General features: G+C 36.6%; 1 protein-coding gene across 11 annotated transcripts in view; it reads right to left on the reverse strand.

Annotated features, from left to right (window-relative positions):
- Positions 1 to 1,135: 1,135 nt before the first annotated feature.
- PPP1CB (protein phosphatase 1 catalytic subunit beta) overlaps positions 1,136 to 13,086 on the reverse strand; it is a 37,401-nt gene continuing 25,450 nt past the window's right edge. For 3 of the 11 annotated variants that reach the window (XR_014839559.1, XM_021085856.2, XM_021085857.2), the window contains exons 7-9: positions 9,203 to 9,354; positions 6,163 to 6,297; positions 1,136 to 2,978 (exon numbers count right to left, since the gene is read on the reverse strand). Coding sequence is in view for 3 of the 11 variants with exons in the window: in XM_021085856.2 (XP_020941515.1) it covers positions 2,874 to 2,978; positions 6,163 to 6,297; positions 9,203 to 9,354 (392 nt within the window). In the remaining 8 variants the exon portion in view is untranslated. 11 annotated transcript variants of the gene reach the window in all.

Raw genomic sequence — 13,086 nt, forward strand, 5'->3', positions numbered from 1 at the left:
TTTTCTCCTAAGAAATGAAGTTTTATTTATTTCAAGTAGCAGTGTTACCAAGCAAATAATATTTGTAATAAACACATATGAATGAACAGAAGCTGTTAAAGTGGTTTTAAGACTGCTTGAATAATTTTTTTTTTGTGTGTGTGTGTCTTTTTGCCATTTCTTGGGCTGCTCCCGAGGCATATGGAGGTTCCCAGGTTAGGGGTCTAATCGGAGCTGTAGCTGCCAGCCTACGCCAGAGCCACAGCAACGCAGGATCCGAGCCTCGTCTGCGACAGCTCACAGCTCACAGCAACACTGGATTGTTAACCCACTGAGCAAGGGCAGGGATCGAACCCGCAACCTCATGGTTCCTAGTCGGATTCGTTAACCACTGCGCCACGACAGGAACTCCTGCTTGAATAATTTTAAAACATGATTTCTATTCTTCAAATTCAGTGACCAATATTTATTTGCTTAATTAGTCATTTTTTTTTCATATTCAGTACTGACTTGGCTAAATTTTTAGAATAAATCAGTATGTAGGATCCAAGTTAATGTGTTTTGACTAATATTACGATTAATAAAAGACTGCCCTGTCTCTTGCGAAAGGCTTTTTTCCTAGACCCTCTTCAAAGACTACTAAGAGTACATCTAAAATTCTGTTGAAGAACTGCTCAGGAGTTCCCATTGTGGCGCAGTGGAAACAAATCCGACTAGGAACCATGAGGTTGTGGGTTTGATCCCTGGCCTCACTTAGTGGGTTAAGGATCCAGCGTGCTGTGAGCTGGGGTGTAGGTTGCAGAAGTGGCTTGAATCTGGTGTTGCTGTGGCTCTGGAGTAGGCCGGCAGCTACAGCTCTGCTTAGACCCCTAGCCTGGGAACCTCCATATGCTGCCCGTGCGGCCCTTAAAAAAAAAAAAAAAAAAAAAAAAAAAAAATTGCTCAGCGTACACTTCAGTTAGAAAGATATTTAAATCACATTAGATAAAAGCCTGCGTGACCTAATGTAATATATCATATGCAATACATGGACAATTTTAGAAAACCAATTCAATGTATGTCAAAAGCATTAAAATCTATTTGAATAAAGTATAAAATGTATGTTTGTCTCACTGCAAAGAAAAAAAAGGAATAAAATAACCACTCAGACTTCATATCAATTAGACAACTTTTACTAAATGAGAAAACTACATTTAAAATGTGCTTTAAAACAAAATGGAATTAGAAAAAAAAGACATATGCATTTAAAAGAACTTTGCACTGTGCTGAAAATGATATCTCTTGCAGCAATACAATATGCCAATTCTTAAAATGTAAGTTAACAGAATTCTCAATTTAACATTTTCAAAGACAATATTAAGGTCAAGAATTTCACATCTATGGTAGCACTTATAGAAGGGTATTATAAATATGATGTCTGTCCCTGTGAAGCATACAAATTTGACAATGCTCAATAAAAGCTTTTAGAATCACATCCAAAAGTGTTGCATCCAAAGAATCACAAATCTGTGTCCTTTAAGTTCTCCTTCTAAAATCTTTATGCTGATTTTTCTATTCCTGTCATTTGTTAATACTAACCCTTAAAACAAAAGAGAACAAGAAATGCTGCAATAAACCCTTGATCATGTACAGAAATTATTGCTACTATAGTTCACTACAAAGCATGTCTATACAATATCATATGAACTTTGATCATGAAAAATCAGAATAAAAATCTTTAGTGACATAAGCCTTACAATCGTATACAACATTCACATGGCAATATTAGACAGTTAAAAGCACCCAATACCCAGAGTTGACAAACGTCCCACTGACCAGCATTCATTTAAATACATCCTTCGTACAGAGGGAGGAAAAAAGAGATAGTGTCAGCTTTCCAAGGCTCGTCAAAAAAGGATTCTCATGTTTTGTGGATCTAAAAACAAAAAACAACAACACACACGCACACAAACAAACAAAAAACCCCCCCAAACAAAACAAAACAAACAAACAAAAAAAACCGAAACCGATGCAGGTGAGGGTGTTACCAGAAAGTTAAGCATGCCAAAAAGGTGTTCCGTGCGAATTAAAACCTAAAGCCAAGGTACCACATAATCACATTACCAACTAGTTGGGTATACTAAATGAGCCTTATCTTAAAGTTAAATGAAATGCTACTGCACAATAGAGCATCAATAAGTTAAAATTAGAGTGCACAAATCCAAATCAGTGGCAATTTCTGTATAAAGCAAAATATTCATTATCAGCTGTAACATTTGCCCAAACTGATTAAATCACTCGGTCGAACAGTTTGCATATTTTTAAAAAATATCTCTAAAATTCCTTTTTACTGTTATGAGGCATTAAGTTTTCTCAGTAAGATCAAACAGGTACATAAGTAAATAAGCAAGGGAAAATAATAGCCAATCAACGTCTTTAAAATTCTTCCCACATTTCACTCTAAGGATGTTTGGGAAAAAAATTTAAAGAATCTGCCATTATTCTAGCAAAAACAAACAAAACAAAACAAGCCCAAAATAATTAAACAACCAAGCAACACTAAAACCACATTACACAGATGGATCATCATGCTTTCATCTGGTTTAACTATCACATCTAGTTTAACTGGGATGCTTTTCAACTTTAAAAACTGATACGTGAAGATGTAACTTTAATGGGTAAGTCTGAATTTAGATTTAACTTTGTTGAATATTTTAACAGAGTATACTTATTACAATACAGTGTAGCACATCTTTCTATTAGAAAAAAATTTAAGATCCTTTACCCGTCTCCTTAAGTTAAAGGTGTGACATCATAAAGGGTGTCAAATGGCTGGATGGTTTTACAGTGCACACTTATATATCATGAAGTATGTCCTTAACAAATCTGATGGTTTCTTTACAGAGTTCCTTTCTTCACCTTTTCTTCGGAGGATTAGCTGTTCGAGGTGGAGTGACAGGACGTCCTGAATTCAGTCCACCATATTGGTACTTAGCTTTCTTTTCAGATGGTTTCAATATCTTAAAGTAAATAATTTATTAACAATGTTACTTTTTCAAGTACACAAGTTTAATACGGAAATTACTGTTACAATAGTGGGATTTTCAATAAATGACATTGATTATAAAACTGTAGAAAAAAACCAGCAAGTTCTACAAACATTTCTCATATGTAAAGAGTACAAGTGTCTAATTATTGCTATTGTCATTCCATTGATAATTTGGTAACAAGAGCTCAAGCACACAAATCTTATCAACTACCCAATTCTTAGATTAAGTAAAAATTTTTTCAAATTAATGTCATTGCTGATGAGAGAACACTAGTTTAAGAGGCATAAGACCTAGGATTTTCAACATCCTACTATTTAGAGGGTAGTCACAAACTCTTCAGATCTTAATTTACTATGTATACAAAGATCTTTTATATAAAGAAAGCTATATATATTACACATCATAAAGTTCACCCATTCAAAATGTAGTAAGTCAATGATTTTTTATTTACAGCTATAAAACAACATTAGAATATTTTTTTGTATCCCAGAAAGAAATCTGGTTCCCTTAAGCAATCGCTCACTCCCCACTTCTACTTTCCACTCCCTTAACCTCTTTCAACTCCGAGTAATCACTACCCTACTTTCTCTATTGATCTGTCTTTTCTGGCTAATTTTATTTTTATTTTGGGGATATTTCATTTTATTATTTTTTTGCCTTTTTTCTTTTTAGGGCCACACCCACGGCATACGGAGGTTCCCAGGCTAGGAGTCAAATCAGAGCTGTAGCTGCCGGCCTATGCCACGGCCACAGCAATGCAGGATCCGAGGCATGCCTGCGACCTACACTACAGCTCACGGCAACGCCAGATCCTTAACCCACTGGGTGAGACCAGGGATCAAACCCACAACCTCATGGTCCCTAGTAGGATTTGTTTCCACTGCGCCACGATGGGAACTCCAATTTTGGGGATATTTTAAATAAATGAAAGCATACAGTAAGTGGTCTCTTGTGACTAGCTTCTTTCACTGAAATAATGATTTTGATGTTGCAGCATGTTTTAGTAACTTCATTACTTTTAATTGCCGAACAATATGCCATTTTATGGATATTCCACCTTTTGTTTATTTACTCTTTAGCTGCCGGACATTTGGGTTGTTTCCACCTTTGGTTATTATAATAATGTTCCTATGACTATGCATATACATGTACTTGAGTACCTGTTTCCAATTCAGTGGGGTATATAGCTAGGAAATTGCTGGGTCATACAGAAACTCTACGTTTAACTTTTTGAGGAACCACCAAACTGTTTTTCCAAAGTGGCTGCACCATTTTCCATTCTTACCATCAATGTATAAGGTTCCAACTCTCCACATCCTCACCAGTACTTGTTACTATCTGACATTTTAAAATTATACTTATCCTGGTGGGTGTAAATAGACCTTTAACCTATATTTTAGATAGAGAATGTCAGTATTCACACAGAAAATGTGGAGAAAAGACTTATTAAGAATTTCTTGTAACTATTCAGAGCATCATAGTGCCTCAGTGGAAAAAAAAATATTAATACAACTCCACTATGGCAACTGTTAAAGGATAAGGCCTGGTACTGCCTTTAGATTGTAAATGAGAAATGAAACACTTAGCATTCGATTTTATTAAATGATAGAAACAGAAACCCCCTACATTTAAAAAGAGAAACACAGTGTGATACTAAGAACATAAAATAACCTCTGCAAAAACAAAGTTTTAAAGTTGTTTTAGCCATGGGCAAGAATAATTTTAAGTCATACACTAAAGCTAAAACTAGACTCTTTTGTTTCTATATTTACAAATGGATATTGTAAATATTCTACATTTTCGCTGGAATTCATAATATAGTTTTTTCAACTCAACATGTGTCCTATCCATTCATCTTGCAAAAGAAAACAAAACCTAAATTATTCAGTGAATTTACATTCTTATAGGAGGGAAGCTACTATCCAAGGAGTCATATAGGAATTCAACAATTTAAACACCTGCATCAAGAATATCTGACATGGCATTCCCGTTGTGGCTCAGCAGTTAACAAAGCCGACTAGCATCCATGAGGTTGTGGGTTCGATCTCTGGCCTCACTCAGTGGGTTAAGGATCCAGTGTTGCTGCGAGCTGTGGTGTAGATGGCAGACACAGCTCAGATCCCGAGTTGCTGTGGTTGTGGTGTAGGCCCGAAGCTACAGCTCTGATTTGACCCCTAGCCTGGGAACTTCCATATGCTGCAGGTGTGGTTCCAAAAAGACAAAAAAATTAAAAAAAGTAAATAAATAAAAGAACAACTGACATGGAATTACCATCATGGCTCAGTGGTAACAAACACGACTAGTATCTGTGAGGACACAGGTTCAATCCCCCTGGCCTTGCTCAGTGTGTTAGGGATCCGGCATTGCCATGAGCTTCGGTGTAGGTTGCAGACAAGCTTGGACCCCCCCATTGCTATGGGTGTGGTGTAGGCTGGCAGCTCCACCTCCAATTCCACCCCTAGCCTGGGAACTTCCATATGGTGCGGGTGCAGCCCTAAAAAGACAAAAAGAATGACTGACATGACTTAGGTTTCCTAAAACTCTAATTATGTGATATATACCACAAAAGCTGGAATGTTTTGTGAATGAAAACAGAAATCTCTAAGGAGTCTATGAGTGATAATCATTTCTGAATGAAACTGATTTTCTATGCTTGCTTAAGGAAAAGAACACAAATCTGAAAGAAAATTCTTCTGACAATAGTTCTAATTAGATTTCTAGCTGTTAAAAACTTACAGTTACCAAAGGGGAAAGTGGGTGGGGAAGGGATAAATTAGGAGTTTGGGATTTGCAGATAAAAACTACTATATATATCGGAGTTCCCGTCGTGGCGCAGTGGTTAACGAATCCGACTAGGAACCATGAGGTTGCGGGTTCGGTCCCTGCCCTTGCTCAGTGGGTTAACGATCTGGCGTTGCCGTGAGCTGTGGTGTAGGTTGCAGACTCGGCTCGGATCCCACGTTGCTGTGGCTCTGGCGTAGGCCAGTGGCTACAGCTCCGATTCAACCCCTAGCCTGGGAACCTCCATATGCCGCGGGAGCGGCCCAAAGAAATTAGCAAAAAGACAAAAAAAAAAAAAAAAAAAAAACTACTATATATAAAATAGTTAAATAATGGTTCTAATATTACATGATATATAATACTTGTATCATACCTGAAATGAACACATCAAAGTTTCATCCACACTCATCATTCCACCAGCATTATCAAACTCGCCACAGTAATTTGGGGCTGAAAATAGGGTTACCAATTGTCGTTTAGCAAAGAATTCATATCCATCTTCCACCACCTGGCAAAAAAAAAAAACAAAACACACTTATATTTATGAGTTTTTCAAAATTCTCAACTATCAGTACTAATTAAGAGTAATGTGAAAAAGATCTAAAAAGAACCTCCCCCAAAACCCTGTTTTGTTTTAGAAGCTTGATTTCTTAAACTTGCCTTAAAATACAAAAATTGGTTTGCCTTTTCTATAATGGCAAGAATTTAGCTTAAATGAATAAATTTATGATTACTAAAAAGTGTAAAAATCATACCATTTTCAAGGTTCTCCATATGCTAATAGGAATAGTGTCTAAAGGGAACTGGGACATCAAGTATTTCTTAGATGAGGGCATTATAATCCAACTATAGAATCCTTTATTCAATGAGCAATAACTGAACAATGAAAGATAGACTATGCCAAGAATGTTTTTGTTTTTTCCAAATTTCTATTAGTAGTATATACCCACACATTGAAAACTTTCCTAAGTTGAATTTTATTTACACAGATCATTCTACTAAAAATTTGCTGCCTATAGATGACTTTTACGATTTAATTTCAAGAGTCTGTTATCAATTCCTGAGTGATTACAATTTATGTTTGTCAGATTTACAAATTCGAGAGGTAGGCAATGATATGTAAACATTTTATACTTATTTTATAATCCCTACTTTTGTATCAGGTACATGTTCCTGATGTAATTACCTCATGATGAAATTTAGATATTAACCTTTTGTTAAGACCCTGGCCACCTTATCTGCTCCAGCTCAGCATACTGCATGGCACTCAGTATATCCTTTTTTGTTCTTAGTTTGCTTGTTCATTTGTTTATTCATTCACATATACTAAAAGAACAGGGTTTTTAAAAAGTAAATATTTGTAGTTTGCATTATTTCCCATCATAAGTCTCTTAATTTTAGGGATAATTTGTTTGAAAACAAGCAGAACAGAAAAAGACCATGCAAATTAAGGGTAGTTCAATAACCTGACTTTTAAAAATCATCACCAATTTTTGAAAAGACAACTGAATGGAGATCTATAGCTGAAAAAGTGACTATCAGTATTTTTTTAAAGAAACTCAGCAACTCTGCCCTGTTATCTTATGGAAGACATCTTAATTGTCTAAATTATAAACACATTGTTCATTGATTAAAAGACAATTTTGCCAAAAGCAAAGGATATAGGGACATGACTTCATTTCAATTAAAGTATGAAATTCTAATAGGAAAAAAGCATAAAACATATGCAGAAAATAAGAAGTCTGTTATGGAGTTCCCATTGTGGCTCAGCAGCAACGAATCTGACTAGCATCCATGAGGATGCGAGTTTGATCCCTGGCCCCACTCAGTGGGTTAAGAATCCAGAGCTGCCATGAGCTGTGGTATAGGTTGCAGACGTGGCTTGAATGTGGTGTTGCTGTGGCTGTGGCCTATTCTAGCCCTAGCCTGGGAACTTTCCTATGCCATGACTGCAGCCCTAAAACCAAAAGCAAAAACAACAAAAGCCTGTCATCTTCGTTATCACATAGGAGCACATAAAGAGGCAGAAGTAATCAATCCAGGGTTACGGGGGAGCAAAGCCCCTTAAAAAGGGGAGTACTGTAGAACAGCATATATTTGTTGTTAATATATTTTGCTTTAACAAAGAAACTTTAAATATTATACTTACAAATGTAAAATACTTTAAAAAGTAACTTTAAAAGATTTGAAAAAAATACTTTTCAATGTATTTCATACCAGCTATGGTTTAGGACTGTGAGAGTTTGATATATTAAACTGTTCACCTCCTTGAAGAGTGTACAATCTATTGATGAAGGAGGACATTGAAACCAAACCAAATCCTAAGTTGTACATATATCCTGTTTTTGTTCTCTGTCTGTATCCGAGGTATGCAGAACTTCCCACGCCAGGGATCAAACCGTCACCACAGTGACAATGCCGTATCCTTAAGCTGCTGAGCCACCAGGGAACTCCCGTACATGTATTTTTTAAAATGAAAATTCAAATAAACACAAAAGTAGATAAGGAGGAGTTCAATAAACTCTCAATTACTCATCACCCTGATTCAATAATTACGAAGACTTTGTTACATTTATTTCATTTACCCCTTTGCTTTGCTGATATATTTTTATTTTGCTTTTTAGGGCTGCACCTGCAGCATATGGAAGTTCTCAGACTAGGGGTTGACTCAGAGCTGCAGCTGCCAGCCTACACCATAGTCACAGCAATACCAGATCCAAGTTGCATCCACGACCTAGACCACAGCTCACAGCAACACTGGATATCCTTAACCAACTAGTGAGGCTAGGGATTGAACCTGAGTCCTCAGAGAAACTAGTTGGATTTGTTTCCGCTGATACAAATAGATGATTTGCTGATACAACAGAAACTCTGATATATTTTAAAACAAATCCTAGACACATCCTCTCACCCCTACATACTTGAGCATGCAACTCTGAAAAATATGGGACATCCTTTTTACATAGCAATATGCTATCATCACAGTTAAAATAACTAGCAATGACTCCCCAATATCTAATACTCAGTCTATAATTGAAAAATTTCCTAATTATCTCAAAATGTCTCTCTATAGTGTGGTTTGTTCTTACCAAAATCCACATAATTCATTTGATTGTTATCTATTATATCTAACTATCATATTAAAATGGGATCAAATAGTTCTAGAAAGCTTCAGACAAGCACTGAAAAATGTTAGTGTTGTAATCTACTACTGTTGAAACCTTTCCTCTTAGAGGGTGGAAAGGGTTAATAAAATCATTACATTGTTACTTGTGAGATCAAGGTATAATCTCTTCTACTGCTTTCCTTGTGTAATTAGCTTTCTTAGATCTCAAATTTCCTCAAAAATAAAAGGAGTAGACCTAGGTGAAGTTGAAAATATCAAAATACCCAAAAGTTTTTGTATTTCATACCTGATGAGCTCGACAAATTAAGTCTAAATCATGACGATTCAGAAATTTACTGACTACATCAGCTCCAAAAGTGAAGGAAACACCACGGTCATTTTCTCCCCAACCTTGCACATCCTTATCTGGGTCAGACCACAGCAAATCACAGAGCAAACCTTTAAAGAATCAAAGCACAGCAATGAAAAAACAATATTTGTAAAATAAAGCATATCTATATCCCATTTCTTCTGTAATAAACAGTAATAATCATTTGCCCCCTGGGATAGTATCCCGGCCTATCCAACTCAGCCAGTTTTTTGTTAAAGTAACCATGCAAATACAATGTTGCCTGGCTTTAAAGGCAGTACTCTCCAAAGCTTTCCAGATATAAGAAATATGTGTATGGCACACTTGGAGTTCCCGTCGTGGCACAGTGGTTAACGAATCCAACTAGGAACCATGAGGTTGTGGGTGTGATCCCTGCCCTTGCTTAGTGGGTTAACGATCTGGTGCTGCCGTGAGCTGTGGTGTAGGTTGCAGACACGGCTCAGATCCTGTGTTGCTGTGGCTCTGGCGTAGGCTGGCAGCTACAGCTCCAATTAGACCCCTAGCCTGGGAACCTCCATATGCCACGGGAGTGGCCCAAGAAATGGCAAAAAGACAAAAAAAGACAAAAAAAAAAAGAAAAGAAATATGTGTATGGCACACTCTAAGCATATGATGTTTGAAAAGGCTGTTCATCTTGTCTCTAGTTTTTCCCTATGGATAACCAAGTGACCCAGCAATATTTCCCTTAATAGTTCATCCTTTCCTTAGAGAGCTACTTATACTGTTTCTGGTGCCATAGTCTATTCCATTAATCTACTTTATCACTGAGCCAGTAACACACTAGACCTTTTAAATAAATCTTTATGTGTGGTGGGTTTATCCCCACTTAATATTTTTCTTCAGGATTGTCTTGGTTACTTTTAATCCTTTGTTCTTCCACATATAAACTTGCGAATCAGTTTGTCTAATTCTGTAAATCCAATTTAAATTTCACTGGAACTACATCTGATTTATAGATCATTTTGAGGGAAGAAAACATTTTCTACAAAGGCCTGGAGGATTTAAATAAAGTACAGAGGAACAAAATCAGAGTAGATCCCTGACTTTAGTAATGTTTTTGGATTAAAAAAAGGTCAGAGCTAAAAAAATATTTATCTAAAGATCTTTATCAAACTAATAGGAATGTAAATCTTAGAAGGGACTGAGACCATCTTGGGAATGTAAACTGAGAAGACCAGGAAAAGAACTCTGAGGAATCAAACACTTCATAAGCAAGCAGAGAAGGAATGGGCAAAAAATATTGAGAAGGAATAGTAAACACAAAAGGAAAGGATTAGAATATTAGGATCTCCTGAAAGGTTAATTATCTAGAAGTAGGAAATGCTTTAAGTTACAAGTGCAATGAAAAGGTGGATTAGGACAAAAACCAAAACCAAAACAAACAAACAAAAAAAAGTGCCACTTAATGAAAGCCGACCTTAATGAAAGCAATTTCTTGATGGTTGAGGGGAAGAGTGGGTAAAAGTCAAATTGTAGCAAGATTAAGATGGGGTGGATGTTGAGATGGTGATATTAAGTTGGTTTTCTAAGAACTATGGTACTAAGGGTAGAATGTTTTACAATGAGTCACTTTAAAGATTTTTCTGATAATTTATATACTTCAAAACATAGCTTATCAGGGAGAACTTCATTTTGGATCATAGTATATAGCTTGTCTTGATAGGGGAAGTATCTAAAATATCTTGTAGAGTTGGTACAATGTACACTTAACTTCTATTAGTTCCTAAGTTCCTGTCATGATGCTTTAAGAAAACCACCAGCATACAAAACCCACTGTGACAGTTTCAATTTATAAGCTCTTTGTAGTGTCAAAGAATCAGAAGGAGATTCTTGAAATACACACTTTTCTACAATGCTCATACTTTCCAGTCTGTTTCCACAGAAAAAGCAGTGAGAACGCCAAGATGTTATTCTATAATTTTAACATGAGAATAAAACTAGACTGCAATGGCTTTTGGAATTATTTGGAAAATATTGAGAGCCTGGATGCATAAAAACCCAAATAATGGTAGCAAAAACAATGTGGCATTCTTCAGCCTTAATGGAATCAAGATAAGCGGCTCAGAGTCAGAGTTCCTGCTGTGGCTCAAGAGGTAATGAACCCGACTAGCCATGAGGATGTGGGTTCAATCCCTGGCCTTGCTCAGTGGGTTAAGCATCCAGCATTGCTGTGAGCTGTGGTGTAGGTTGCAGATGTGGCTGGGATCTGGCGTTGCTGTGGGTGTGGTATAAGCCAGCAGCTGTAGCTCTGATTCAAACCCCCAGCCTGGTTAACTTTCATATGCCGCAATGCAGCCCTAAAAAGACAAACCGAACCAAACCAAACCTCAGAGTCAAGGTTCAATGTTTATAATCCAGTTCCTACTGATTAAGCATTATAATCATTAAGGTATTGTTTCAAAAAATGTTAATTTATAAATTAAATTTCTAAAGATTACAGAGAACATGGAAGGTCAAAATGACCGTTTTCAGCATCTCAGAAACTTCCCATTAAAATATGGTGAAAAGAGAAACCTAACATGCCACCCTTGAAACTAACTTATGTCTGAACTATACCATTAACAGCTCTCAAAACGTAACCTGAAATTTCTATCATTACCTTATTTTAAATAAATACCCTATTGTTTAAATACTGTTTTGTATTAGGTTCAAATATATTCTCTAATTATAATCAAATTCTGGTAAAATGCATGTTTTCTTTTTATGATCAATACGAAAACGTGTTACCTAAGTAAGTTATGAGACAATTTATTTCAATCTGCAGTGTCAGTGGCTTACTGATAACAGAGGATCTACCCAAGTGTTTATAATGGTTTACGTTGGGTCATGAGTAGCATTTTGAGTGCTATCATTCTTTTAGTATACTTTCAAGAACACTGAGCAAAACAGTCCAATCACACTTGAAAACAAGCAACCAAATGCATGTTATTAACAATCCAATATAGAGGTTTAGCCATGATTTACTGAAGCACTGGTCCATGAATATTTTTATTGCTTACCTTTCTACAGAGTCTTTAGATCTTAAGAGTGGGAAATGAATTTAATAACCATTCAGCTCAACCCTATTTGATGAATAATCGATTCTCCTTTATGAAATTAACAAAACAATCCTCATATCAGTAAGCTAAAAGACCTTTTTATCCCTTTCATTCCTAATATATAGTAAGATTTCTAAGCCCTATGGCCCTCTAGACAATCCTCATTTTAAATATATTAAAGTCTGTTGAGAACTGATGAATGGTCTCCCTGCAGTGTGGTCTCCCTACAAAAATAACAATGGGAAAATTAATCCAACAACGTTAAGTTTGTTTAAAAAAAAAATCTGGTAGAAACTGTGTTAATGCTTTTAACAGTATGATGTAATAAAAATACATTTGGTCTTTGTTCCCATTCCTGGCACAAAGCTTCTAAAACCTTGGAACCTCCTGACAGTTTTTTGTTATTCCTAAGGAGTCCCCTTTCCTTCACACTGCTTTGTTTTCTTTTCTTGTCTTTTTTGCTACTTCTTGGGCCGCTCCCGCGGCACATGGAGGTTCCCAGGCTAGGGGTCGAGCCAGAGCTGTAGCCACTAGCCTACGCCAGAGCCACAGCAACGCGTGATTGTGATCCGAGCCGAGTCTGCAACCTACACCACAGCTCACGGCAACGCCTGATCGTTAACCCACTGAGCAAGGGCAGGGACCGAACCCACAACCTCATGGTTCCTAGTTGGATTCGTTAACCACTGCGCCACGACGGGAACTCCCCTTCACACTGTTTTTGCTAATGAGGTGATGTGAGGGAGGTGGGAGAACACAACA

The sequence above is a fragment of the Sus scrofa genome, chromosome 3, assembly GCF_054392235.1.
Source record: "Sus scrofa isolate SSC_HxYL_T2T_F1_AM1 chromosome 3, Sscrofa_HxYL_maternal_Yorkshire_Landrace_v2.0, whole genome shotgun sequence".
Taxonomy (NCBI): Eukaryota; Metazoa; Chordata; class Mammalia; order Artiodactyla; family Suidae; genus Sus; species Sus scrofa.